Below are 27,885 nucleotides of genomic sequence, written 5' to 3'. Positions count from 1 at the left end.
ATGGGTGAATAATTGAAAAACATAAACTAAAACAAAACAGTCTTTTAGTCAAAGTTGTTTAAGAGAACAGAAAAAACAGTCTAAAGTGATGGGGTGGGAAACTTACACCCAGACATAAAGGGGTAAAATGACCACCCTATCCCTCATGAAAGTCAGAAATTTCACCCTTATTAATGTTTCTACTAGTGTCCCATTGGTATCCTTGTAATATAATCATTTAAATTATAATTTCCTTTATTTAATTTTTGCTACTTTGAAACGGTCATTTTTTTCTGATAATAACGTTGAAACGGTCACGTTTGGAGTAAAATGTAACCAGGGAGGAGGACGCCCAGAGCTTACGTAAGAGAGAGAGAGAGAAAAAAAAAAAGAAGATCCTTTCTCTTATTCTCTTTCTCTCTCCCTCTGCTTCCCCTCATTCCTGAGATGTTAAGGTTTTTGAGTCTTTTGACCCTTTTCTTCTCTGCACATAATCGCTTCGATTCTTTTCGAATTTCGTCACTTCATCCAAGAAGTCGAATACCCAGATCGAATTTCGTTGCCTATTTGGGGTGATTGGTTCCGGGGCATGTAAATGGTAAACAACTCGTTTTGGTATTGGGGTTCTGCTGGAGCGGTTGGTTACAGAATTCAGTTTTCTGCAATTATACACGTGGGTTTGATATCTTGATGGTCTTGGCACATGGGTTTCGTGGATGGTGGATTGAAACGGTTTTCTTGAACGATATGGATTGATTTGGTGTTTGGAGGAGCAGCAATGTGAGAAAGATTGATTTGGTATCTGAAGTTGGAGAAGGTTTTTAGTAGAAGAGGTACATTTTATTCACTCTTTTTTTGATCGAATTTGTTTTTGGAGCAATAGACTTTTATTTCCTGAATGATTGATGTATGAATTTTATCTTTCTCGGATGTTTATTGTTTGGGGTTTTATCTCGTTTGGATATTGGGCTGTTGAACTTCACACTATGGGACTATTTTGATTCATCTTGTTTTGTTTGATGTTATGTAACTTAAAGTATTAGGTTTTTGTTTGTTAAGCTTCCTCCTGATAACAGGACTAAAACTTTGTTCTTTTCCAGACTTAAGAAGGGAAAGGAGGTCGTTCTTTGCATTCATTCTTTAAACTATACTTGTTTCTTGTTGATATAACTTGATCTATTGTAGGTGTTCTTGTAGGGCAGACAGCAGAAGTATGCTTCTTCTGTTTGCTAATTTTTATATGAATAAGATACATCATCCAATAATTCAAGTAGGCATTTCTCTTGTTTTCTGTTTATGCATTGTCTCAATGTTAGTGCCCTCTGTTTGATTCCTTCTATAGAAAAAACCGAACTTATATCCTATATGTTGCATATCCTTTGGATTTTCATCATTTTAACCCTTCTTTCATTAGAGCTTACTGGTTTATCTGTTTTTTATTTTCTTATTGTTCACATATAATTATATAACTTGACAACCCTTCAAGAATACCTAATCTTTACTTGAAATTGAAATCGACTCCTGCTTCATTTCACAAGCATGTCAGCTGTCTTATTGCTATTTAAACTTTTTTTTTTTTCAGTATATCATGACTTTTTCTCTGCTGGTTGTAAAGAAAGCTTCTGTTAGTGTGGATGCTTTCTCATTGTAATTTCATATTCATTCACCTTTGAATTACTCCCCTCAGAATACTGATGCAAGTGGCCTGTCGCGTCTCAGAGTTAGTTGTTTAGGCGCAGCTCTTGAAGGGTTGTTTTACCTGCTGTTGTGGCCTTGGGTTATTTTCTTATGAAGTTATGCTTGTTGTCTCTTCTCCTTCTTTTAATAAAAGGTAGATTGATGAAGGACAGCCAAATATACTGATGCAGGAGCGCTTCCATGGATGGACCTGAACCCTTTTGGGAACCTAGACCAAGAACGGGGTGTAATTGATTTCTGGAGTCTAGTAGGATTTTGGGAAGGTTTATTTATTTTGTAATCTTTCTTTTATGTGGGTAGATACGTAGGACGGTAGGAGTGATCTTTTATTTCCTCTTCTTCTTACTTGGGTAGATTTTATTCGTTAGTGGAATAGGTTTCCATTTTTGAGATGTTTTTCTTTTATTTATATGTAATTCGATAGACAGTAGATGGTAGACTTGAGAACGAATTGAGGTTGATTTTTGTGTGGAGTGTGCCTGAATGGCTTGGCAGCTGGTGGTTGTGTGTGCGATCTCCCCCCCCCCCCTCTCTTCTCTTTCTTCTGTGTGATTCCTCTTCCCTTCTTATTTTCCCTCCCCTGTGATACCTCTTCTTCTCCTTCCTTCCCTTCTATTTTCTGTTACTGTTACTGTTACCTGTACCCTGTTCTGGGCGGATCTTGCAGCCCATCTGGTTTGAATCGAAGGATGTTCCTTTTGATCTGATAACAGGGGGCTTTGGTCACAAACCCTCGAATCATTATTTCCGTGTGATTTGGTGTTGAGGAAATAACTCTATCAAGAGATTCTACCAAGATTCGAACCTGGTATAGAGTTTACCGCCAAACCAGATTGCAGCCTGTTTTGGTTGCTTTAAAAGTTTGCTCTTCTATCCTGAAACTTGTCTGACCTGGGAGACCTAGCAGTGAGGAATTTATCCCCATAACCTTGGGTCCAAAAGGGTCCAAATGAAGGAGATCCCATCTTTGAATCATGGCTGTGTTACCGCTGGTTTGAAAACTCTCTTCTTTTGATTGTTATGTTGCAGTTCCTCCCAATTAGAAGCCACCTTCTCACACGTTCAAATCCTTCTCTTGTTAATTTGAGTTCCTTCGAATTACGAAATTTCCATTTGGGTTTGATTGACTTCTATTATTCGGGTGGGCCCATAAACGAACCGACTAGGGTTTTTGTACCCGGGTTCTGCATCAAATACCCTAAAGTTGAAGTAGAAATAGGGTTCCTCGGAATTTGTTGTGTAAACGAGTGCAACTGATGTTAGCACCAGCCAAACTAAGTAGTAGGCCAAGAGGTGGGAAAAAGAGAAGAACAAAAAAAAGAGGAAAGCAGCTGCTGCTTGCAGAAAAGTAGGGATGTAAAACTAGGGTTTGCAAAATTAGGCTTTCAATATTGTAATTAGGATTGGGGTTTTTCAGGGTTGAGGGTTGGTGGTTTGTGGAAAATCATGGTTTCAATGAAGTTAGATGAAAGTTAAGGCACTGGAGTGATGCTAATGCACACCCATGGATCGATCCAAACCTATCTAGATATATAGACAGAGATGAACTGGATCCAATTTGGGTTTTTGGCTAGTAGGATATTTAAGGATTTTATTCTATTTCATGTAATCTTTTATTTTTAGTAGCTTAAGCAAGAGATAACATTAGGATTTAGTTTCAATTAATTTGAGTTTTCAAATTATAATAGGTTTCCTTCTAATGTTGGATTTCTTTTCTATTTAAATACATGTAATCGATAGACAAAATCAGAATGAAAGATGAACTGAGTTTGAGTGTTAGAGAGCCTGCGGGCTAGTGTGTGCGTGAGATGCTCTTCTCTTTCCCCCCCTTTCTTAGTGTGATTTCTCCCTCTCTCCTGCAACTCTGGGTTTTCTCTGGGACTTTTTCCCTTCTCCTACCGGCACTCCATCCAGTGGTATCAGAGTTTAAGGATCCTTCGTTCTCCCTCCCTATTCTGTCTCTCTTTCCCATTCTATCCTCCCTGCTTCTGCCGCAAGTTTGAGATTTTGAAAAAAAAAAAACAGCCTTCGCTGGAACCTCCATACACCCTCTCCATCGGCCCCCTCCCTCTTCATTCCCACAACACCGACATCGACCCCTTCTTTTAGGGTTGTGTGAAAAAAGGTATTGTTGAAAAAAAAAAAAAAACCCACTGCAACCCTTCACTGAAACCATGACCCAGCATACCCCAACTACCCTCCTTTTTGTCGGTCGACAACCCCCTTGCTGTTCTAGAGTTCCTCCAGCCAAGAACAAAGAAGAAGGAGATAAGAGAGATCGAGAGAAAGGGGGAAAAAAAAAGGGACAGAAGAAGAAAAGCGAGAGTAAAGAAAGACTAGGCCCATTCCTGTGGTTGGTTGTTCCCTCGACACCTCTGTTGACGCTGTTGACTTCAATCGTATCTCCATTGAAGTCGCCATCCTCTCTTGGTCTTCCGTCGGAGCCCCTAGCTCCTCGCCTTTGCCTTCCTGAACTCCCACCTTTGTTCTCCAATGCTCCAAAGGAAGACGACAGTTCTGTGTTGGTATCTGAAAGATTTTTTCTTTATCCTTTTATTTAATTATCTCATTTTTTCCAATTTTACCTCTTCCTTGCTAATATATTTTCCACTATCCTATTTTTAAACCTACTTCCAAGTTTGCCCCCTACCCACATGTGATATGCTTGAGGATTGCAATTGAACCTCATCTATTTGCAATTCTGCCATCCTTTAAAAGAAAAAGGAAAAAGAAAAAAAGAGAAGTTATTTACTATTGTTCCATTCACCCTTACCTTAAGTGTTCTCTTGCCATAGTGTGTTTCTTCAAATTACAAATCTGGTTATGGAATCTTTTGTGTTCAAGTTCAGAGTTCGATTGCCCAATGGAAAACTTGTTACTTTGTTGATTGACGGGAGGCAACATGACAATTTCATCTTGAGATCTGTTGTGGATATGTTGTCAAAGACCAACCAGATTATTTTTGAGTCAGAGGATGATGTGTTTGTTGAGTTTTCTATTTCTCAATATTTTGACGGTGCTTTTTGTGAAGTGCCTGATTCCCCTCAACATATTATTAAGTTGGGTTGAGGTTGGTTGGAAGAATGACATGGCACTCTTGATCGTGGCAAAAATTTGTGTACCATCCAACATTTTCACATGCGTCAAAAATTTGTTCTTCATGGATCAACTGATTTAAAGAAGATGGTACTAACATTGCAACCACATGACGAATCAAATGAGTCAACACAAGAGGAAGACTATCCAGTTATTGAACAAGTAACGACGCCGAAAAATGAGAAGATCATGGCTCAAATAATGATGGACATCAACACAACGCCATTGATTTCCCATTGTGAGTTTGTTCTCCCCCATGATTTTCTGGACCTGAATGCACTTCCAAAACTTCTTATCTTGGATTTTGTTCGTGTCGTAGACAAGAAGCACTTCACCCCCCGCTCGTGAGCTTTTATTGTTACCCTTTTACAAAACTCGTAGACGAGTTTTTCTCAACACCGGGGGAGTTGATGCAGATGCACACCCATGGACCGATCCAAACCCATCTGGGTATCCAGACAGAGATGAACTGGATCTAATTTGGGGTTTTGGCTAGTAGGATATTTTAGGATTTTATTTCTATTTTCATGCGATCTTTTATTTTTGGTAGCTTAAGTAGGAGATAACTATTAGGATATAGTTTCCATTTAAATTGAGTTTCCAAATTAGAGTAGGTTTCCTTTTAATGTTGGATTTCTTTTATATTTAAATACATGTAAGTATGTAATTGATAGACAAAATTAGAACGAATAGATGAAATGATTTTGAGTGCTGGAGAGCCTGCGGGCTAGTGTGCATGTGAGATTCTCTTCTCTCCCCCTCTCTTAGTGCGATTTCTCCTTCTCTCCTGCAACTCTGGGTTTTCTCAGCGAAGTCTTCTCTTCCCCTACCGGCCCTCCATCATGGAGACTTTATTCCCAAGTAATCACTTAGATCGTACCCAAGTTTAGGTTCATTAAAGGCTTACTGAGTTCGTCCTAGTCTTTGGTGATAAAATTGAAAATGGTTCTAGCTAAGGCTCGAAATCTCGTTTCATTTCGGTGGTCAATCAACCATATTATGATCTGATACTTGGTGGGGAGCTTGTTCTAAAGTTAATAAACATGTTTAGAACTTAAATTTACAAAAATATTAAAACATGGCATTGTTTTAGAGTTGAACCCTTGTTTGGTAGCAACCGTCAAACTGTTCTGGAGATTTTATGAAATATTGCTAGAACAAGATATAATATGATAGTGAAACAAGTAAATAATGCATCCAAGCTATGATCGAAGCATACCTCAACATTAATTAACTAATATTTAGAGTACTAAAAAAATAAATAATTATTTATGAACCAAAAAAAAATTTCGACTCCGTGATGTCATAGATTGGCCTCCAGTGTCTAACATATGAAAAATCTATCCCTAACCAACATGTATTTATGTTAATATTTCCCAAAAAAAAAAAAAAAAGGAGTGATCTTCAATGGAGTAGATGTGATAATAGGGCAAAAAACTTGGCAATGCACTGATTTTGTGAAATTACAGCAAAGAGGAGTCGAAATGGGTGGAGACAGTCGAGATGGAGTCAAAATTTTGACTCCTCCTCACGAGATGGGATTTAAATAGAATGGGGTTGTAACATTTTGGCGAGATACCGAAATGTTACATGAAATTTCGACCGAAACATGGTACTTTTTTGACTCCTCCTCACGAGATGGGATTTAAATAGAATGGGGTTGTAACATTTTGGTGAGATACCGAAATGTTACATGAAATTTCGACCGAAACATGGTACTTTTTTTAATTCGTAGCCTGTTCCGTTTCGATAAGAAAAAAAAACCGAAATTACCGAGATATCGCTGGTATCTCGGTGAGATTTCGAACCAGCAACTCTAGGATGATAACTGAGAAATTCTAAATAGAAAGAAGAAAATGAACACACTTATTCATATTCTTCTCCTTCTGTTGAGTGTGCATTTTTTTCAGTAATAACTCATCTCTGCTCTATGATAACCTTACTATTGTTTTGGTTTTAATTTTTTTTTTTTTTCTGTTATATTTCTCACGTAGTCGCTCTTATTATCTCGCTATTTTTTTGTCTTATTATCTTGCTTCTTTTTTCTCTTGAAACTTTTGCTATTTCATCATTATTAAGCTGTTTGCTTCTATCCTGTGTGTGCTATTTCAAATAACGTCTGGATCAATGTTCAGGAAATTAGAGCTTATCTGTTTTTGGTTTCTGGAGGATTTGATTGTGTTCTTGAAACAGGTCTGATGGAGATATCATTGATAAAAGCCCTCCTCAGCACTATCTCTCGGTTCAGTCAGTTATCTTCTTGTGACAACATAAAAACTGAACTGGTTCAGAAGTATTACCAAAAGTTAGATGAGATATTGAAGCTGTTGAGGCTATTACTTGATGCAATAATTGATTCTGAAGTAGCTTCAAACGAACAACTGAAAAATGAATTTGAAGAGTTGGATGGGTTTGTTGATGAAGCTAGGGAGCTTGTTGAAGGCTGGCATTCAATGACGAGTAAAGTTTATTTTGTATGTTAAAAGTATTATTTTCTGTTGTTTCATTGTGCTTTGTAAAGATAATATGAGGAGGTTCTTTGTGAGAAATAGTTAGAGATTTGCCACTTTTATTTGTTGTGACGAACTGCTTTTTCTGATGCACTATCCAAATTGTGTTGTGTAACTGATCTGGACAAAATAGAACTGGTAGTTGATTCTGACCTTTTGATACATCACATTGCTTGATGCATTCGATAATGATAAAGGTAACTTATTTATGCATAAAATGGAATCTGGCTTGCTGTATTATTAGGGTCATGCTGTAGTTTAACATAAACATATCTTTTTGCAGTCAATGCTGACATGATATTGGTTGTTCGAATTCCAAAATGGCAACCTTTATTAGATGATATAGTTGATGCCATCACTTGTATGTGGCATTATCTCCAGTCCAAGAAAGAGCCCTTTTGTATGACATTATTGGCTTGGAGATTTTTAAAATACTACAAATCTTGAGTTGTGCGAGTCCTTTGAGTTACAGTTTGGGTAAGGTTAGGGTGGTGCATTGGATAGTCTGCTATTTAAAATCTTTACTAATATATCAAAGAAAACCTTCCAATTTTCACGGGTGAAGACCAACACATTTTGATTAAGACCACTCACTTATCCTATATTGTTACAGTTACCAAACTATTCAAACTCCATCCACTTATACAGTTAACTTTCGAAAACCATTCAAATTCCCTCTTTATGTTTCTCTTAAAAGAGTTTCTCCCTCCTGATGTAGGAGTGCTTCCATGGATCAACCCAAACCTGTTTGGGAACCCAAACCGTGAACTGGGTCCAAATATTAGTAGTTCATTGATTTACTTATTTAGACTTTTCTCGTAATCTTTCACTTTGGCTAGAGTTCCATCCCATTTTTAATTTTGGAGACTGATTCTATATAGGTTGGGTTAGATAATTAGGAGATTTTATGTCTATTTCAGTTTTAGACTTCAATTAGGAAGCTTTTAATTTTCTTTTTATAATCATGCTTATAACCCAATTCATTGGTAGATTTGATAATGAATTGAAAAGTTGGGTTTATGGGTGTGTGGCCTGCGTGTGTGATTTCCCTTCCCCCCTTTCACCTATGTGATCTTACCCTTCTCCTAGGGAGATTCCTCTCGCCCTTCTTCTATTACTTTCCCTTATTCTTGTTTTATACTTTTCTCCTATTGTATTACTGCGCTGTTTGATTCAATTCCTGCAACTGCTGGTAATACCAGTTGTGAAGAGTTGCTTTGAACTCTTTATTGGGTAATCGATTTGACCTGAAAAATCTGGGATTGGATTATTATCTTAGGGTGACCCATCTTGCTGAACCAGAGATCCAAACCTTGCTGTAGCTGTGAGCTTCATGCCTTCCATCAGATCTGGTTCCTTTGCTTACCACAGTTTTATTTTCAGTCGTTAACTGCCTCTTTAATGTAAGGCTGGATCACGAAGGACCTAGACCCAGGCAGGATCGTATACACAATCAATAAATCTGAGATTCTAGTAACAAATCACAGTGACCAGTCATAATTAAATTCTGATATGGTAGAAAATAGGTTGAAATCGCAGAATTCTGGAATAGACTTTAAGATGCTCCGATGGCAGAACTTGTAGCAGATCTCACAATGAAATCAACTGAACATAAAACAGAAAATAGAGAATAAGGGGAAGAAGAAGAGGATAGGGGACTATCTCAGTCCAGGGTCTGTCACTCACGACCTCTCACCGTTACTGCATCTCACTGCCACTGCACCTCACAACTCTCATGATCAATACATCAGTTTCTTTCTTTTACTCAATTCATTGGCTGTAGCACAGCCCTTTGCTTCATTTATAATAATTCAATCCAATTACACCAAATCGATGGAAGGTTATAACTCCCATACGCTAGTAAATCCCTTCCTTTCTAGTTTTTACAAATCTTAGTTCCTAAATCTGAAAACCAAAAGTAGAAACTAAATAACAGCAACGACTTATTTAGGAACTACAGAATAGGAAGTAAAATTTCCACAAAATTGGATGACAGATTGATATTTTTTGGAAGAAAGTCTCCACGTAATTTGCAATTAGGCTTCAAGGTTATAATTTAGACTACGGTAGGGAGTCTAACCAAGTCTCAACTGCAGGATCTTTTTATCAGAAGAACAACCAGAATAGAACAACAATACAAACAGATTAGAAATAACGAAGAAATCAGTTCTGGAAATTAGGCTGTCGATTCCAAAAGGGAAGGATTCTGTGACCAAAATATAATCAGATATGAAGAGACATAACAGGTACTGATATGGAGTAAGAATAGGTCATAAATCATGAATAAACACCATAGGAAACCGAGGAAATAGATTCAGTCTATCAATTTCAAATCTGCGCAGACTAGGTCACTAGAAGACAATTTGGGAGAATTTTAATAACTTCAGATTGGCTGGTCGGAAACAGCCCCAATCAAGGTCAATCCACATTCAGGTAAAGGGGAACACTCGATCAGAATTATGGGAATCATTAGACGGCTGGATAGTCTGATCAGAGAAGGATCGATAGGGAGAAATCTAGGAATTCCAGAACCAGAAATTAAATAAGTTCAGATCTGTATCTGACTGTAGAAACACAATATAGTCTTGTAAATAACCTTGAAAAAAGAAAGAATAAGAACACTTGAAAGGAACCTCTTGGGCTTCACAATGCAAAGAGTCAATTAGATCAAACACCCATTCCTTCAGCCTTGATCAAACACAAGATCACCACTTTGATCACACACAAAGCAAACTCAAAAGAGCAACAACAACATAGCTTTTTTCATTCATAAAATCGTTCTTGGCTTAGGAGCCTCCTCTTTTTATTTATAATAATGATGGGGGTTACATAAAATAGAAACTAACTTTAGTTTTCAAAAACTGAAATAGAAACTTACAAAATAGAAGGTTCTCTAGTTACTAAAATTGGAAATACAAACTAGGAATTAAAAGTATTGAAATTAGAAACTAAATAAACTGGTTTAGAAACTAAATAATAAACTAAATAACCCCTTCAATCCCCAACTAAAAAGGAAACTAATGAAAAAAGGAAACTAACTAGTAATCCCGTACTCAATCTTAGAGCCCCTCTTTTAGACCCATAAAAGTGGCCCAGTACACTCCAAACCACATGGACTGAAGGCCCAACACATATACAACCCACCCCTAGGCTTATTCCTAATAAAACAAGCCTATTTTTGTTATTAATTTGCATAAGGTTATCTTTATACAGCTTGTCATGTGACCCACTTAGGCTGTCAATTGCTTTCCAAGTTTATCGCCACGCAATTGGTCAGAATGGGCCCAAAAATTCTAGAAAAATAATCCTCCCTTAAATCAGGGATCTCGATGACTAAGAACTCTCTTAATTACAGATGTTGATCTCTATTTTAAAGCTGACTTGTTCTCTTCTTTGGACAGAATCGATGGGCTGAATGTGACCCAAATTATAGGCCAGGTACATCCTAGTTCTATGGCTCAGAATATGGGCCATAACTGAACCCAATTTTATGGCCAACTGTAGGACCTGACCTACATTACTCTCTTCTGCTTGTTATTTGGATTGCTATTGGTTTGCATTCAAGAGATCTCTTCAATATTGATTTACTCTTAAAATCTTGGAGCCAATAGAGACCCACAAAGGAGTTCTGTCTTTCGAAGTGCCACTGTTTCCGCCTCCGGTTTTTGGTGTTAGGAGGTTGAAGACGATAACTCTAATTGGGTATAATGTTATTGGGTTGTTTTATTCGTTTCCTCTTGCCTTTATTACATACCCTTTCTTCACTCCCTATCTACTTTTTGCCATTGAATTATTTCTCATTCCAAGTTTGCCCTTTTATGCAATACCCACATTTGGATCCCTTCTCTTGTTTGTTGAGTTTTGTTAAATTACAAAACCGCTATTAGTTGGGCTTGATTCATTTCTATTATTTGGGTGGGCCCATAAGCAATCCAAAATGGGTTTTGGTATTGTGGATTTGAATCACCTCCTCAAAAGCTCTCTCTCTCTCTCTCACGCCCACGCCCACGCCCACACCCGCACCCACATTTCTACTATGTGACAGATCCGATGGGCTGAATTTTTTTGAAATGTTGATAGATCCGAAAGAGCTACTCTAATGCCAAGCTTCAACCCAAATGGAGTTGGCTAAAAGATTCCTTTCTCTGTATGCGACTCCAAAAGCCCAATGGAAAAGAAACCCATCAAAAGATATAGAGGGTTGAAAAGACAAGGGGAATATGCCAATACAATGGAGGTTATATGATTGTACTTGAACCTGAAATTTTAATTGTTTTTAAGTGTTTTAGTTAGGTTAGATTAGGATTCTATAAGTCCAGTCCTGTTTTGAGTTAGTTTAATGTAAGTCTAGACCTAATCTCACAGCCATGGTTCGAGGTCTTGGTTTTGGGTATGGTTTCGGTGAGGCATGTAATCGAGATATCTCGAGATCTCAGTGAAACCTTACATTTTTGCCAACATGTTTCGGGTTTGGGTTTTGGTGGCCATATGGCCAAGTTAGGTCCTGATGCTTGTCACCAACCTATTTTTGGCTTTCTAAACACAGTGGAACATTAGTTTATAAAAAATCAAACCCAAAATGGTACTTTGACTTTGGACCCTAGGTTGGTAGTCTACGTTGTATACAATCTCTACCCTGGGTTATTCTGCATAATCTTTAGTACTATTAGAACACATAATGCAAGAAAAACCTTAAATAAGTGTTAGGAATTAAACAAAATTCAAATTATAAACCATTTAATAAGTTATTTATCATACACGGTTGTGTCACATATATTAGATTTACCTGGAGTCTTATATATTAGAGTAAACAATAGTGCAATACAAGTGGATGACTCGTCTTATTCCCATAGTATTGAAACGAGTGCCTGGCTGGATCATAACCACTATATTGTGCTGATGGTGAATCAAGTTTTCGTTTGTTTGAATAACAAAAAGATGGGTAAGATTTCGTTGTTTTTGAGCAACAAATCCTCTTGTTCCAAGCATCTTTGGGTAGGATTTGGCCAAAAAGGGAAGAAATAAGAGGTAGGGTGGTGGTTTTCTTCACAAATTGGCAAAACTAGTCAAGATAATCGAGACTGAGTCGAAACTAGTCGGGATTATTGGGAATTTGCCGAGTTACTGAAATCTCGGTCGAGATATTGTATTATTTGCATATTGCATGTCATTTCGTCTCAAGATCTCTCAAAACCGAGAAAATACTGAGATCTCGGCGTGATCTTGTATTATGCTCACAGTAGGATCTCTTGAACATAGTCAAATTCCTTGAAGTCTATAGAAATTTCAACCATTTCAGATGAAGGTCAAACTCTAGGAATCAATCACAATCAAGTATAATGGTACCTTCTAAAGATGATGATACTTGTGAACGGTCAGATTAAAAGTAATTTCAGATTTACTCTAATATGGAATTAAAACCAGAAAATAGAAGATATCAAATTAAGTTAGATCACCTCAAATTCTAATCTAGTTTCGCCCTTGGGTGGCTCATCTATTCCCAAAATATTGTTCATATCTAACAACTAGATTAGTTAGGATCTTCTTAGTAGCAGCTAATACACAGGTCAGAATGTAACACCCTTGCCCCATTAAACTTGGCACAATATTGTCCTCTTTGGGACGCTAGGCTTTAAAATGTGTTGTACCATGTTAAGGAGGCTAGAGGTTATCAATTAGCCTAGCAAACTCCCCTTAGGCGATATGGGACTAAAGTTTGCACATCCTCACTGATCTCCCAAACCCCTTGGCATAGTTGTCATGGCGTCGCCAAGGCGGCGATTTGGCGTCCTGGCGGAAGAAGAAGTTCATGGCAGTGCTACGATTTACGTGACTTACAAATGGCGGTCGCCATTGGCTGATAGGCGTCGCCATGGCACCGCTATGGATGCCAGGTCAAGCTTGAGTCACTAGACGGTCAATTTTTTGTAAAATGTAGGGTGATTTTGATAGGACTATGTTGATTTTTGATGATTTGATGTTGTTTAATGTTGGTTTTATATGTTATAGGGTATATATTGTAGGATTGTAGCATGCTAAATAACTTTAGAAAATAGGGGAAATAAAAAAGTAGCATACTAAATAACTTTAGAAAATAAGAAAAATAAAAAATGACACATGGGAGATTTGACCGCCATGGAAACGCCATAACGGGCGATTCATCGTCAAATCGGTTAGCCACCCCTCCACTACCTTGGATCGATTTGACGCCATGACAACTATGCCCCTTGGTACTTATCGTCTCTTGGTGAGGACACCTGCCGATCTCCCAGGCTGGTGCAATACACTTGCCTTTTTTTGGGTGTCACATTCTTCCCTCCTTTGGGCACAACGTTGCCGTCGTGGCCTCACACTTTATTGGGGTCCGCTTTGATATCACCTGTAACACCCCGACCCCATTAACCTTTGCATAATATTATCCTCTTTGGCCCATGGGCCTCAAGGCTTTAAAACGCGTTGCACCTTATAATGGAGCTAGAGATTATCAACTATCCTCACCGATCTCTCAGGCTGGTTCAGTACACTTGCCTTTTTCTTGGGTGTCACACATGTACACTTGCCGTTTTCTTGGATGTTACACATAATCCCCCAAAACTAGGATCAAGTGCACTGCTTGGGAGAGTCTTGAGTTCCCCAAAGTCTTGTCCTGGTCTGATGGACCAAACTGATTTAGGTGAGCAAATGCTATATTCTGAAAGTTAAGCCAAAACAGAGCATTCACAAGTTGTTTAAGCAGGAATTAATTGATAGAAACTAGTAAGAATCAATCAGATAACATAATATCAGAATGAGGAAGGATAGACTAGTTAAACCCACAGAATACATTAGGTACAAGAGCACAAATCAATCACATAATCAAATAAATATTCAGTAGCAGGAAAAGCAGAGCATAAACAAGAAGAAAGGGGTAAGAAGAACCTATCTCAGGTTTCAGGCATCACATCCACACTGTCTCTCACAGATCTATGGCCAAAAGGCAACTCAACAATGCTTATAATCAACATTGTGAGTGGCTATAGAGCCTTAGAATGTATTAATAGAATTAAAACAAACTCCTATTCTAAGTTTCTAACTATGACAACTGAATTCAAACTCCTATGCTGATTAGGAATACTAAATAGGTATTACAACTTAACTGAAATAAAACAGGAATTAAGTAAGCTATTCCTACTTGAACTAGGAATAAAACTAAAGCTAATAACACTGCTAATAGACTTCTGCAAGCTGGATAACTCAGCCAAGCTGGCTGGTTCGATAATCCCATGAACCGGATCCAGCTTGGGCCTAAGTTCTTGCTGGTTTGAGTGGCCCAACCTACATCACAGTTTCCTAGTCAGTTCATGTTAATTAATTAGTTAAAGATTGGGTTAGGTCTTCTTTTTTTTTTTTTTTTTAAGTCTTCTATATAAGTTTCTAAGGGGTTCCAACATTGTACACAAATTTTGATAAATGAGAAGCTTTGTCTTTGCCGCCTATCGTGATATGCTCTTCCTTCTGTGAATCAAGTTGTGATTGGTGTGAATCCAGTAAACACCTTGTGGTGGGAAGCCCGGGTGCCATTATTCTTGCTTTTATGTTTATTAACTATTAAGGTATTGTTCGGCCCATATAATCTCTACAATTAGCTTTCCAATTGAAGCAGATTCATCACCAAAATGAGCTTGTATGATTAGGAATAAGCCTAGGGTTGGGTTTTTTTTTTTTATACATGTTGGGTCTTTTGTCCATGGGGTTTTTGATGTAATAGGCCACTTTTATGAGCCTTAAAATGTGAGTAATACGGTTGCATCCAGGATTAGGTAGTTAGTTTCTTATACTTAGTTTATTATTAAGTTGTTTTGGGTTAGTTCAATTGAACTGGCTCTTTCTGGTTCGATTTAAGTCGTAAGTAATTGTTACTTAATGTTATAGACTTATAGTTAGGCTAGATTAGAAGTCTATTAGTCCAGTCCATTTTTGAGTCTATTTTGTTTGTTATTTCAGTTTCTTAGTCAGTTTAGGTTTCCATTTAGTTAAACTGGGTTAGGCCTTTCCTTTTTGGTGTCTTAAGTCTATTTTTGAGTTTTCTATATAAGGTTGTAACAGGGGCTAGCATTGTGCACAAATTTTGATAAATGAAAAGCTTTTGCTGCTCTCTTCCATTGAAGTAATCTCCTGTGTTTGATCAAAATCCCTTGTGTTGATCAATGTAGGTTGGTGTTTGATTCGATCGAACCACTTTGTGGTGTGAACCCTGGGTGTTCTTTTCTGTTGTTCTAATTTTTCTATCATCTTCTTTATCCATTAACAGGCAAGTACAGTTCCTCGAGTTCTTCCTTTAATTTTCCAGCTTCTAGAAGATTAGATGTCACACTTTTTTTCTGGATTAAGAAATTCAGCCATCCAATCGCATTCAAATTTTGACAAGGCTTTCATTATCCTTTAAAAGGGAATCAATTCAAATATGGGACCATTTGTCAGATCTGGAGATATTCTCTTATTTTCAAATCTGCCCCTGCCTTCCAAGAACCTGCACCGAGTTCCTGTTTCTGTTCAAATACCTGCTGTTTCACTTCAGTTTTGTGAGTCAATTCAACTTCTGATATGAGATATCAATTAGGCGTTATTGACGTAATTTCTGAACCCTAATTGATGCAGTTGGGTGATGGGTTTAGAAGGGATATCTTTGATTTGGTTTCCTTATTTACTTTCCTTTTTAGACTTAGAATTAGTTTGGTAGATTTTTATTTGAATGAGATTTTAATTCAGTTTCTATCTAAAGTTGTTTCCATTTTTACATTGTTGCTTGCCTTTATATTGATGTAACCCCAATGAAGAATTCAGAATTTTGGAGATTTAAAACTGGGTTGAAGAATTTTTTTTGGGTGTGACCCATGGCTGTCGATTTCCCCTTCCTCCCTTTCTGGAGTTCTCTCCTCCCTTCCCTACCATTCTTCTAATTCTTCTTTATTTCCTCTTCTTTTTTCCCTATACCTCTTCCGTCTATTTTTGGTTTACTTGTTCTCCTTTTCTGGTTCAGTCCAGGCGGTACTGGCAGCCAGTGAAGGAGTTCAAACTCCTTCAATTCAGCAGCTGGAAGTCTGAAATTTGGAGCGTAAGTGCACTTCCCCTTGGGGCGATTCAAACTCTTGAAGCCCTAGCTCTAAGGCCTGACCTGTGGGGAGGTTTATTACTGGAACTAGCGATGGACCTGCAACTGTCGCTGAACCTGTATTTCAGAAGCTCGCAATCCAAACACTGCCTGATCTCTTAAGCTGCAATGGTTTGTATCAACTTAGCAGGCTTAGGCGACTCTTCATCTTGGAATTCCTGGGTTGATTGAGTCTGATTGCAAGAGCTGCCCTTGAGTTCCACTGGTTTTCTGGTTCTCACGACAAGGAGAAGAAGATTGAAGAATCGTGGGCTGTTTAGGACTTCTAAATTCCTGGTTTGACCATATTGCCCTTCACTTGTTATTCTTTTCTTGTCTTGAATTTATTAGTAATTCCAAATACTCCTCCCCTTCTACTTTTATATTCCAGTTTGTCCCTATTAGTTATTTTCCAATCTTTTAAGTGCTTGAGTGTTCCTGAATTTACAAGAATGCCACCACTTCTTTGAAAACTGGTTTAGTTGTTAATTGTGGGCCCATAAGCGATCCGAGTCTGATTTTTGGAACCCGGATCCGCATCACTAATTTGGGGCAGGAAATTACCATATTATCCCTAATCGAATACTGTTTGCTAAATCTCCTATCAGCTACTGTTTCGTATATGAGTCCTTCGTTATTGACATCTGAATTATCCTTTGAATTAAGATCTTGTCAACTAGCTACTGTTTTGAGTCTTTTCAAATATAGTAGTACTACATCACCTTCCCTCACTAGTGTTGTTAAGAAGGTGTTCTGATGTGCTGATTGCAATTTTGATTTCATAAATCTTCCATTGATACTGCACTTTTCCAGATTCTGTTCTCAATTTTTGAATCTGTTGAATATTTGACAGAGTCCTACCTCAAGTAGGATTGCTTCTTAAAGATTTGAAACCTGAATTCGACGAGTTAGGGTGTTTCCTATTCTATTGAGCCCATGGTTTTAAGTATCGTTGCGTATCGTGCCGTATTGGCCGATACGTATCCGTATCGGTAGGCATCGGCACGATACATACCGATACGTATCAAGAAAATTTTAAAACCCTTATGTATCGATACGTATCCTACGATACGCACCGATACACACCGATACACCACCGATACGCACCGATACACCACCGATACACCACCGATACGCACCGATACGCACCGATACTCACCGATACGTACCGATACTCTGTGAAAAATTCAAAATTGAAGTGAAATGTACGTTTCGGTATGTATCGGTACGTATCGATATGTATCGGTGCGTATCGGTATGTATCGACCGATACACACCGATACGTACCGATACGGTCATAAAATGGCCAAAATGGGTAATTTTTTAGAAAAACATAATTTTTTGAGGTGTTTTTGTTCCAAAGTTGCTGCCAACCATTTTTCTCTCTAACTAAGGTGGAAATCAAGGTTGGGAACAAGGATTTTACATTTATGGGACAATTACAAACCTTGGATTCTTAGTGCGATACTCTCAATTTACTGTTTATGCATAATACATGTTATATATAACTTTTTTTAACTATTTTTTTATGCAAATATGTATAAAAAAGTGTTTCCTATTCATTTATGTGCGTATCTTTAGCGTATCTTAGCGTATCTCCGATACGATACGATACCCTCCGATACGTATCTTAATTTTGGCCGACCGATACGACGACCGATACCGATACTTTAATCCTTGATTGAGCCTGAAATTTATACCATACGGTGGTTTTCTATTGGGTTTAATAGTTCTGTTATATGTTCTTTAATCAGACTTTTAGTTTGACAGTTTTACACTTATCCTAGTGTCATTAGGAATCCCCCATAAGTTCTGAAACAACCATTGGATTAAACTGATAGTTACAGAAAAGTTAATACCCCTTTATAGAAGAACTCGACCAGGCTTTCAGCCCGATTGACCTGCTGATTTTGTTATACGTGTTTCCTCCCAAATCTGGTTACTTGTCCCTCTGTTGCGATTCTGTTTTTAGCACGGGTTTAACTCTTTAAATCAGTGTTACATTACTAACCAAGTTGCATGTGGTAAATAGAAGTGCCCAAGAGTTCACTAAGGATTCATCTCGAGAGTTACTCACTAATGGAAACCATGTCACAGTCAAGGTTATTAAGGCGGTGAGGTGACCGAGGCGTTTGAGGGTCTTTCGGAGCACTTTGGCGATAGGGCGGGCATAAGGCGTCGCCTTATTACATAAAGCGTACATTATATTTTTTATACATGCAAAAAATCTTTAGAGGAACTATTTACAACGAGATGAAAAAGTGTTTATAGCTAACAAAGTTCATATAGCAAACCAAGTTAGTGAGCTTAATTGAGACAAATTGCATCAGCAACCTTATTGGACGACATATTAGCATCTCCAAACATGATGTACAGATGGTTGCCATAATAAATAATCGAACTTAGTTCTATAGGAAAGCAAATAATTGGAAAAAAAGAAAGGAATATGTAAAATGCTAAAGGGCATACTATCATAGGAATGTTCATAATAGTCATACACACACGGAAGGAGTTAAAAACAAAGGGGACAACAGTACAATACATTTTGCCCATCCAAAAAAAAAAAAAGAGAGCTGCAGGTTGCACTGTTACAGTGATGAAGTGAAGAAGAAGAAAGGAGTCTGGAAGAGGAAAAGAAACCATAAAAAAAAATGAAAAAACAGAGGAAATGAAGCCAAAAAAAATACATGCATCAGCTGCAGTAAGAAGAGAAAAAAGAAAAAAAAAAAAGAGAGAGGGAAATAGAAGAGATTAAGAGAAAGAAGAAGAAAAACAGCAGGTAGAATGAAGAAGAAAGAAGAGTGAAAGTTCTCTGTCACCGCAAGTGAAGAATCGTCGCCGCTGGAGCAAGATCCGAGGGAGGAAGGCTCCCGTCGGCACTGGTTCTTCCCTCTTCAGTTTAGTAAACCCTTGCGAGAAAACCCTTGCTATTTTAGGACTGATTTGTGAATTGTGTTTTTTTTTGTAGAGTTTTAGTATTAATAGCCTTGATCCTGTGCATCTCAAGTGTATTCTTCCCCATATACCTGCCAATCACCAAATAACATTTGGAATCTTTGTAAATTAGTTTAAAAAAATAGTAATGTAAATAATTACATAAGGTGATCGCCCTGGGCATAAGTCGTCATAAGGCGCTATAAGGTGTCGCCTTATAGTTAAGGTAGTCACCTTATGTGTTGCACATAAAGCGACCACTACCTTAGACTCCTACAACTGCCTCAGGGCCTCAGCGTCACCTTACCAGCGCCTTGGTGATGCCTTAGTAACTATGGTCACAGTGGTAAAATTTATTAGATGAATACTCTATCAAAATTTGTGTTCATAACAGCTTAATAATATATATTATATTTCAAATTTCAATGTAAGGTGATTGGTGTAGGAATTATAATCACAGTTAGTTTACATCAAGGATCACCTTTAAGTCCTTATTTGTTTGCGCTTATCATAAATGATTTAACCAGAAACATTCAAGATCAGGTTCCTTGATGTATGCTTTTTGTTGACGATATTGTTTTGGTGGATGAGACAAAAACATGGATTAATGCCAATTTGGAGTTGTGGATCTCAACCTTGGAGTCAAAAGGTTTTAAGATAAGCAGAATGAAAACTGAATATATGGTGCGTAACTTTACTTACACTAGGATTCATAATGAGGCTGTGAAAATTGATGGGAGAGAGATTCTGCATATTGATTATTTTAGGTATTTGGGTTTAATCATAATGCAAAAGGTGATATAGAGGATGATGTCTCACAAAGAATTAAAATAAGATAGATAAAGTGGGGAGGTGTGTCTGGAGTTTTGTGTTATCAATGCATTCCTTTAGAAACTTAAAGGAAATTTTGTAGGATAGTCATGTGACTGACTATGATTTATGGTGCTGAATGCTGTTCACTTTAGAAGCATCATATAAATAAACTCAGTGTAGCTAAGATGAAGATGTTGAGATAGATGTGTGGCAAACTAGGAAGGATAAAGTGAGGATGATCAAATTAAAGCTGATTTGTGATTTATGAGTAGCTCTGTGGCTCCGATACATGATAAACAACAAGAAAGTTGTTGAGGTGGCATGGTCATGTTCAATGGAGGCCTTTAGATGCTCCAGTACGGAGGAGTGATTTGATTCAGATTGAAGAAGCCAAAAGAGACAAGGGCAAACTTAAAAATGACTTTGGGAGAAGTGGTGAGGAAAAATGTGCATAGTTTGGGCCATGCATCAAGTATGACCTTGAATAGAGTTGATTGGGTGGTAGGGATCCATATAGCCGGCCCCATTTAGTTGGGATAAGGCTGAGTTGTCGTTGTTGTTGAAACTTTAATGTAAGGGGAAAAAACTTCAAAACGCAAGTGTTGAAAGCTATGTTAGAATCTTAGGGGGGACCATGAAGGTTCCACATGGGATGTTGAAATGTTAAGGGTGGGGGGCAATCCCTCCCCCCTAGCTTCACTTCTGCTCCCTGCATGTTTGCTGCCATATTGAGGACTCCGCTGAAAGAGGCAAAGAGATGAGGCTTTTTCAATGACAGACGTATATTAGAGACCAACAGTTCTTTGCGAGAAGGTAAAAGAGTTGGTTTGATTTTTCCAGCAGGGGATGAATTCTGGATCAACTTCTTTAGATGGGCCGAGTTCCTGGATTGTCATTGTATTGAAGTGGGAAGGGCTTAAAAATTAGCAAAATGTACTTGAACAGACGAAATCCTTTTTTTTTTTCCGGAGTGCCAATAAGATTTAAATCCAGTCTTCCCTTTCTCCTTCTCCCCCCTGGTTCTGTGTTCATTTTGGCTTTTTTAAGTCAGTGGTAGAGGAGTTGCTGTTGTTAGATGGGTTTGCTGTTTGTATGGTGGTGGGCTGTTTCATTGTTGTTTGGTGATGTGCTCTTCAGGCATGTGCAGATGATTTAGTTCTTCCTTTGTTAGCTCTCTTTCTTCTTTTTGGCCCCTTGGTTGTATTGTATCTTCTTATACTCTGCCCCTCTAATGAACTAGTTCTCCATTGTTGCATATAAATAAGTTCAAACACATCCCCAAAAAAAGAAAAGGAAAAGGTAAAAAAGAGTGACCAATACGTATGTATTTCCTAAATTGTTGATGTAGCAATCTGGCGGGGAAATGGTAAAAAATTGATCCCCTTACAGTGTACGGCACAATTCCCTAATGCACTGGCCAGGCCATCGTCTTTGGTTGCCTATGCATTTTAATGCCATTGATTTGAAAAAGTTCATAGATAAAAAAAATAAATTCATATGACAATTAGATATCCCTCACAATCAGATACCCCACTGATCAACCACCCACACTAATGATTAAAATGATTTGCTTTATGGATCTTCAGATATTTATATTTGACTGATATTTGTTGGCTGTGGTAGTTACATCTAAGACAGTTTTTATACCATAGGTCTACACAATGCTATTGTCCTCTAAAAGCTTCTGTCCTAGACTTTTTCTCTCCCCCCTCCTAAAACTTTGGACAGAAAAATGTCCTGGTCTATAGGTTCTTTGCAGTCTTGGGCCCTTGGCACTTAGCTTGTCAGCCTATTAACCATTCCAGTTGTGCCATTAGTGCATGCTAACTTTGCTATGCAGTTGATATTTTCCCTCATAAAAGATTATTGCTTGATGAAGCTGATGAGGCAGAATGCAAATAAGGGAATTGTAACTGAGCCCATGTAATTATGATAAGGCTCCAACTCCAAGAAGTTTTCTTTTGAACTGAACATTCATTTTGGAAACTTTGGTTTGTTAGTTCCAGTTTGTTATTCTTTCCCCCTCGATAGTTCATACCGGGGGGGCAGGTGGGAACTTTTAATAGCATTCAAAGACAACCCATTGAAAGAGAGTCAATGAAGCTAAGTTGAGCCAGTCTCTTGTCAGATTTGGTGTCAAGTATGACCTCAAATAGAGTTTATTGGAGGGGCAAGGATCCATATAGCCGACCCCATTTAGTCGGGATAAAGCTGAGTTGTTGTTGTTGTTTGTTGTAGAGCTGTTTCGTAGGGAAAGTATGCTCGGACCTGCTTCAGCATAAATCAGCAACTTGCTTGCCTTATTTGCTGGCTACTAATTGCCCACAAATTAGCTACAAATTGCACAAACTTGTTTTCCATGTGCATATCATCATGTGTCCATTTCCCTTGCTGCCACTATGTAGCAGAGTTCTTTGTCAAGCTTTCCTATTTACATTTGGGAATTTCGCTTTATCCATTTTGTGAACTCTTGGCTTACCTTGACCTACTCACTTAATTCCACCAGTGTACCATTACCTTTTGCAGTCGGTGCAGATCAATTTCCAGGAATTAATCCAATTTTCCGGGATCTGATCCAATCAACGTCTTTAATTATGTTTATAGAGTATCTTTGGTTTAAATTTGGATGGCTGTTAGATCTGTCACAATTTTCTGTCATGCAGCAATGGAAATCTGGTGTTGCCCTAAACTGCCTAATGTTTATGTTTTGTATGCTTTTCCTTCTTTAGTGAGTAAGATTTCTTATGGCCATTATCGACACTTGAAGTTTTTCAATAATTCAATCCCATTACTGGAATCTATGCAATTCCACCCCCCAAACCCTCGATTGATTGGTTAGACGAGACACATTAGAAGCTGGTGGAGCAACACTGCGAAAGAGAACTGATATGTTCAAGAGCTTCTATGGAGTTAAAAGGAGATAGTTATCTATCTCGGGGGGAAAAAAACAGCAGCAAAGAGAATCTCATGGATGTTACATCTAATGCATTGTGTATTTCTAATAACATAATAAATTGGCAAATCCTGATTCTCAGTATACCCTATCTACTCCATTGGGCCAAATGGGAAATTCTCTTTGCTCTTCCAGTATTCTAATGGTTTATATTGCTTCTCTCTCTCTCTCTCTCTTTTTCGGGAGTTTGTAGACATTTAAATGAGGCTTCAATATTTGTATACTTGTTATATACTTTTCTGCCCTTTCCTTTTATAATTATTTTTAAATTGTAAGCATCACGAGTTTTCTCACTACCTTTGATTGGATTGTTATCAGGTGTTGCAAATTGAATTATTGATAACAAAGATTGAGGATTCAGCTCAGGAGCTTCTCCGGGTTCTGAACTCTTTGTGTGAATACCTCCCTGGTGGTTTGAGTTCAGCTTCTCTTGAGGTACCAAAACAATTCTCTTTTTTATGTGGAATTAGTTTATTCCTTCACATCCATCCTTTAGGTGATGAGTTCTCTCAGCAATCCATACCTTGGTTACTGATGGGACTGTGTTTTTCTGCCTGACAAGTAGCATCGGTTGGATGATCTTAATCATCAAATAAGAATTATCAACAATTTTTTAGAGAGAAAATCTGCATGCTATTGTTGATGTCTTGAAAGACAATTTCACATTGTTTGATCATCCAGCTGATGCAGTCGTAGGGATGTGGGAGAACCTAAATGTCTTCTGCTGGTCTTGGTACCCAGTTTGAGGAGATAAATCATCACTAGGGTGTCTCTGTGCAAATCTTGAGTTCCATAATGAAATATGTCCGGGTTTTATTTCTCCATTCTGACCCTCAGAATGATCAATTGCAGCACTGTGTTCAGAAACTTCAGAGTATTGGATGTGAGCAGACATCAACTATCATAAAACAAGCTATTAGAGATCAAGTGGACAAAGCTGTACCAATCTCAGAGATCCTGGTTCAGATTGCTGACTCCCTAAGCTTGACGTCAAATCAAGAACTTTTAATGGAGGCTGTGGCTCTCGAAAAGGTTAAGGCAAAGGCTGAACAAGTTGAAAAGGATGGAGAGGTTGAGGACATAGATCACATGATTGCTCTTGTCACCCACATGCATGAACGTCTTGTAAAAATAAAGCAGTCGCAGAGCACTAACCCTGTCCCCATCCCAGCTGATTTCTGCTGTCCTCTTTCCCTTGAGCTGATGACAGATCCAGTGATTGTGGCCTCAGGACAAACCTATGAGCGGGCTTTCATCAGGAAGTGGCTTGATCTTGGTCTTACTATTTGTCCCAAAACCCGCCAGACTTTGGCCCACACTAACCTAATCCCCAATTATACTGTCAAAGCTCTAATTGCAAATTGGTGCGAATCAAACAATGTGAAGCTGCCTGATCCTGTGAAGTCAATGAGCTTGAATCAACCCTCAACTCTTCTTGCCCATGCTGATTCAGTTGCCAGGGACTCGCACATCCCACCACAGTCAGTTCATTCGCCCACCAGGAGCAACCATGTGAGGTCCCAAGAGTCAACAAGGTCCATGGGTTCACCAAATAGGGGCTTTTTATCATCTAATGGACCAAATCTAGACGGAACCTCTCCTTCACATCCTCGTTCATCATCTGACGGTGGAATTGGAAATGGACTTGCACTGGATGTTGGCAGAATATCATTAATGAGCTCCGATGATAGGGGGGCCAATGTGGGAGAGAGAAATCATGCTTTAGGTGCTCAACCTTTGGTAGCATCAAGAAAAGAATTTCCTGAAGCAAGTGGTACTGGCGAACAGCTTCAGGGTCATAATCGTAGTGCTTCTGTATCAAGCACAGTTTCTAGTGTAGATTATCCCCAAGGAACACCAAAGGATACAAATGAGGTATCACGGTTATCCAGTGATATGGCTCATTACAGTAGTGATAATTCTGGGGAGTTGACATCTGATCCCCCAGGTCCAGCTACGTCAGCACCGCATAGAGAACCTGAATTTCCACCACGGTTAGAGACACGATCTAGAAGCCAAACTATCTGGCGTCGACCATCTGAGAGATTTGTTCCGAGAATGGTCTCTTCACCGGTTATTGACACGAGGTCTGATCTTTCAGGTATTGAAACCCAAGTTCGGAACTTGGTCGAGGACTTGGGAAGTCCTTCTGTTGATGTGCAAAGAGCTGCCACAGCTGAACTACGCCTTCTTGCTAAGCACAATATGGATAATCGGATCATAATCGCAAACTGTGGGGCCATAAGCTTGTTGGTTGGTTTGCTTCACTCAACAGACACAAAGACCCAAGAAAATGCTGTTACAGCACTTCTCAACTTGTCAATCAATGATAATAACAAAACTTTAATTGCAAATGCTGAAGCAATTAATCCCCTCATTCATGTGCTTCAGACAGGAAGCCCCGAGGCAAAGGAGAACTCAGCTGCCACCCTTTTTAGCCTTTCAGTCATTGAGGAGAACAAGGTCAGGATTGGTCGATCTGGGGCAATTAGACCTCTAGTGGAGCTACTGGGCAATGGAACACCTCGGGGGAAGAAAGATGCTGCAACTGCTTTGTTTAATTTGTCTATATTTCATGAGAACAAGGCCCGGATTGTGCAGGCTGGTGCAGTGAGGTACCTTGTTGAGTTGATGGATCCAGCGGCTGGGATGGTTGATAAGGCAGTTGCTGTCTTGGCAAACCTTGCAACAATTCAAGAGGGGCGGACTGCAATTGGTCAGGAGGGAGGGATCCCTGTCCTTGTTGAAGTGGTTGAACTGGGGTCAGCAAGGGGGAAGGAAAATGCTGCTGCGGCACTGCTACAGCTCTGCACCACCAGCAATAGATTTTGTAATATGGTGCTTCAAGAAGGAGCCGTTCCACCATTGGTGGCACTGTCACAGTCGGGCACACCACGTGCCAAAGAAAAGGTATGCTGCTGATATCCTTTCACAGACATCAGTTTTGGGGGGATGCATATAGACTGAGAATCGATGATGTCCTTGGTGTTTGATGCTTTTATGTTTCACGGACCTATCCATTGAGCAGAATCATCTTACATGTGGGTTATATATATACCTTTTGAATGTGCTTCATCCATAGGTAGCATTCTGGCTGATTCTAGTTGGTTGTAATGATTTCTGGCCCATTGACTATTCCCAATATCAATCACTAGGAATCAAGAAATTAGGCTAATCTTTGGGGTGTTGTTTCCAAGTTTTGCCAATTCATTGCTCATGTGAGGTTTGGTGGGTCCAAATGTAGGAGACATAGTACTGAACCATTTTTATGCATTCAGAATGCGCTACTTACATTTAGAGTTGTGACCCTCAATATGTCATATATTTTAGATGATTGTATTAGTATGGGATAGTTAGCATTCAGTGGGATCCCATAGCTGCAAAGTAATTGTGTGATTGGAAGAAATTAGGTGTCGAATAAACAAGCATATTTTGGAAAATTTCTGAAGTATCATTTGAATCTCTTAAACAAGGCGTTGAATTAGAAGCAAAAATATGGGAATCTGAGAACTGAATCCAGATACCCTTTACTCCCTTGTAGGTCCCTTCTCTACCTGGGCCTTGAAAGAGCATCTTGAGGGGTATCTCAATAAAGACACTGGTAGGGAAGAATACACCGGATATTTGACAGAATACCTTTGAGATATTTTTTCTCCACCACTTAAGCACTGGTAACATGGATAGAGAGGGGGCTGGGCTTGAGAGAGTATTGATGTTTCTGAGAACTGAGTTTTTCCTTTGGCTGAAATGCATGCATACGACATTGGCAAACATTTAAGGGGGTCCAAGTTAAGATTTATTTGTAAAAAATTTCAGAGTTTGTGCAGCCCAGATCTCGAGATCGGATGGCCTAAAATCATGGTTTGATTCCTATTTTAGTCTTGAAAATTTTCTTGGGTATCGAGTTTCTAGATTCTTTAGCTTTGAGGGGCTTTTTTTTGGGGGGGTACGTGGAAAATCTGACAGCATGTTTGGCCCCCAGGGACTGATGGTCCATAACTTTTCCATGTATTCGTTCAGCACTGAGAACGTAGGAACCTGATTATCTTAATCCCCATGGTTTTCCTTCCATTTCCTCCTTAAAGGCTGGTTTCTAAGTGGCTCTTTTGGAACATCCATTGCAACTCTTTTAGATGTTCAGTGTTCCTGGCAGTTTAGAACTTGGGATGTCCAGAGAACATCTCCAAACTGTGACCAAGCTTCTCAGCTTGGGTTTCCTTTATTTTTATTTTTATTTTTTATTTTTTATTTTTTATTTTTTTGGGGGTTTGGTATTAGTGTTATCCTATTCTTGATAGTAAGATTTTAGGGTCTAAATTATCAAGTCACCTTGTTTATTGCAGGCGCAAGCGCTTCTTAGTCATTTCAGAAATCAGAGACATGGTAATGCGGGAAGGTCCTGATCTTTAGTCTGCATTTGGTTCAAGTTCTGAGACTATGGTGACACAATTGCTGAGGTAAAAGTTTTATATGGTGTGTGACTTCCAACTTGGCAAATAGTGCAAATTTCTTATGCTCTTGGATGTTGCTTGATTGTAAAAAAAAAAAAAAAAAAAAAAAAAAAGGGTTTGTGTATGAGGGGACGATTGAGGTTCTCTCGTGAGTTTGTATATGCATATTAGAACATTAAATTTTTATATCAGGCAGTCACTGTTTCTAGCCTCTGTATTGTGAGCTTTTGTAGGAGAGTAGCATTCTTCTTATTTGGTTACTGTCACTTGTGCATTCTCTCCAGCTTCAATGTTTTACCGATCACAGAAGTCATTGTCCTC

The 27,885-nt window shown here is 38.6% G+C and overlaps 1 protein-coding gene across 1 annotated transcript; it reads left to right on the top strand.

The window, feature by feature from the left end:
- Nucleotides 1-331: 331 nt before the first annotated feature.
- Nucleotides 332-27,885, top strand: LOC122093679 (U-box domain-containing protein 4-like). The gene is made up of 5 exons (XM_042664066.1): nucleotides 332-812; nucleotides 6,967-7,247; nucleotides 23,432-23,548; nucleotides 23,966-26,023; nucleotides 27,457-27,885. The coding sequence occupies exons 2-5, from the start codon at nucleotides 6,972-6,974 to the stop codon at nucleotides 27,514-27,516; spliced, it is 2,511 nt and encodes an 836-aa protein (XP_042520000.1). The 5' UTR covers nucleotides 332-812; nucleotides 6,967-6,971; the 3' UTR covers nucleotides 27,517-27,885.

The sequence above is a fragment of the Macadamia integrifolia genome, chromosome 11 (genome assembly GCF_013358625.1).
Source record: "Macadamia integrifolia cultivar HAES 741 chromosome 11, SCU_Mint_v3, whole genome shotgun sequence".
Classification (NCBI taxonomy): domain Eukaryota; kingdom Viridiplantae; phylum Streptophyta; class Magnoliopsida; order Proteales; family Proteaceae; genus Macadamia; species Macadamia integrifolia.
This window is presented reverse-complemented; position numbering and strand designations above follow the sequence as displayed.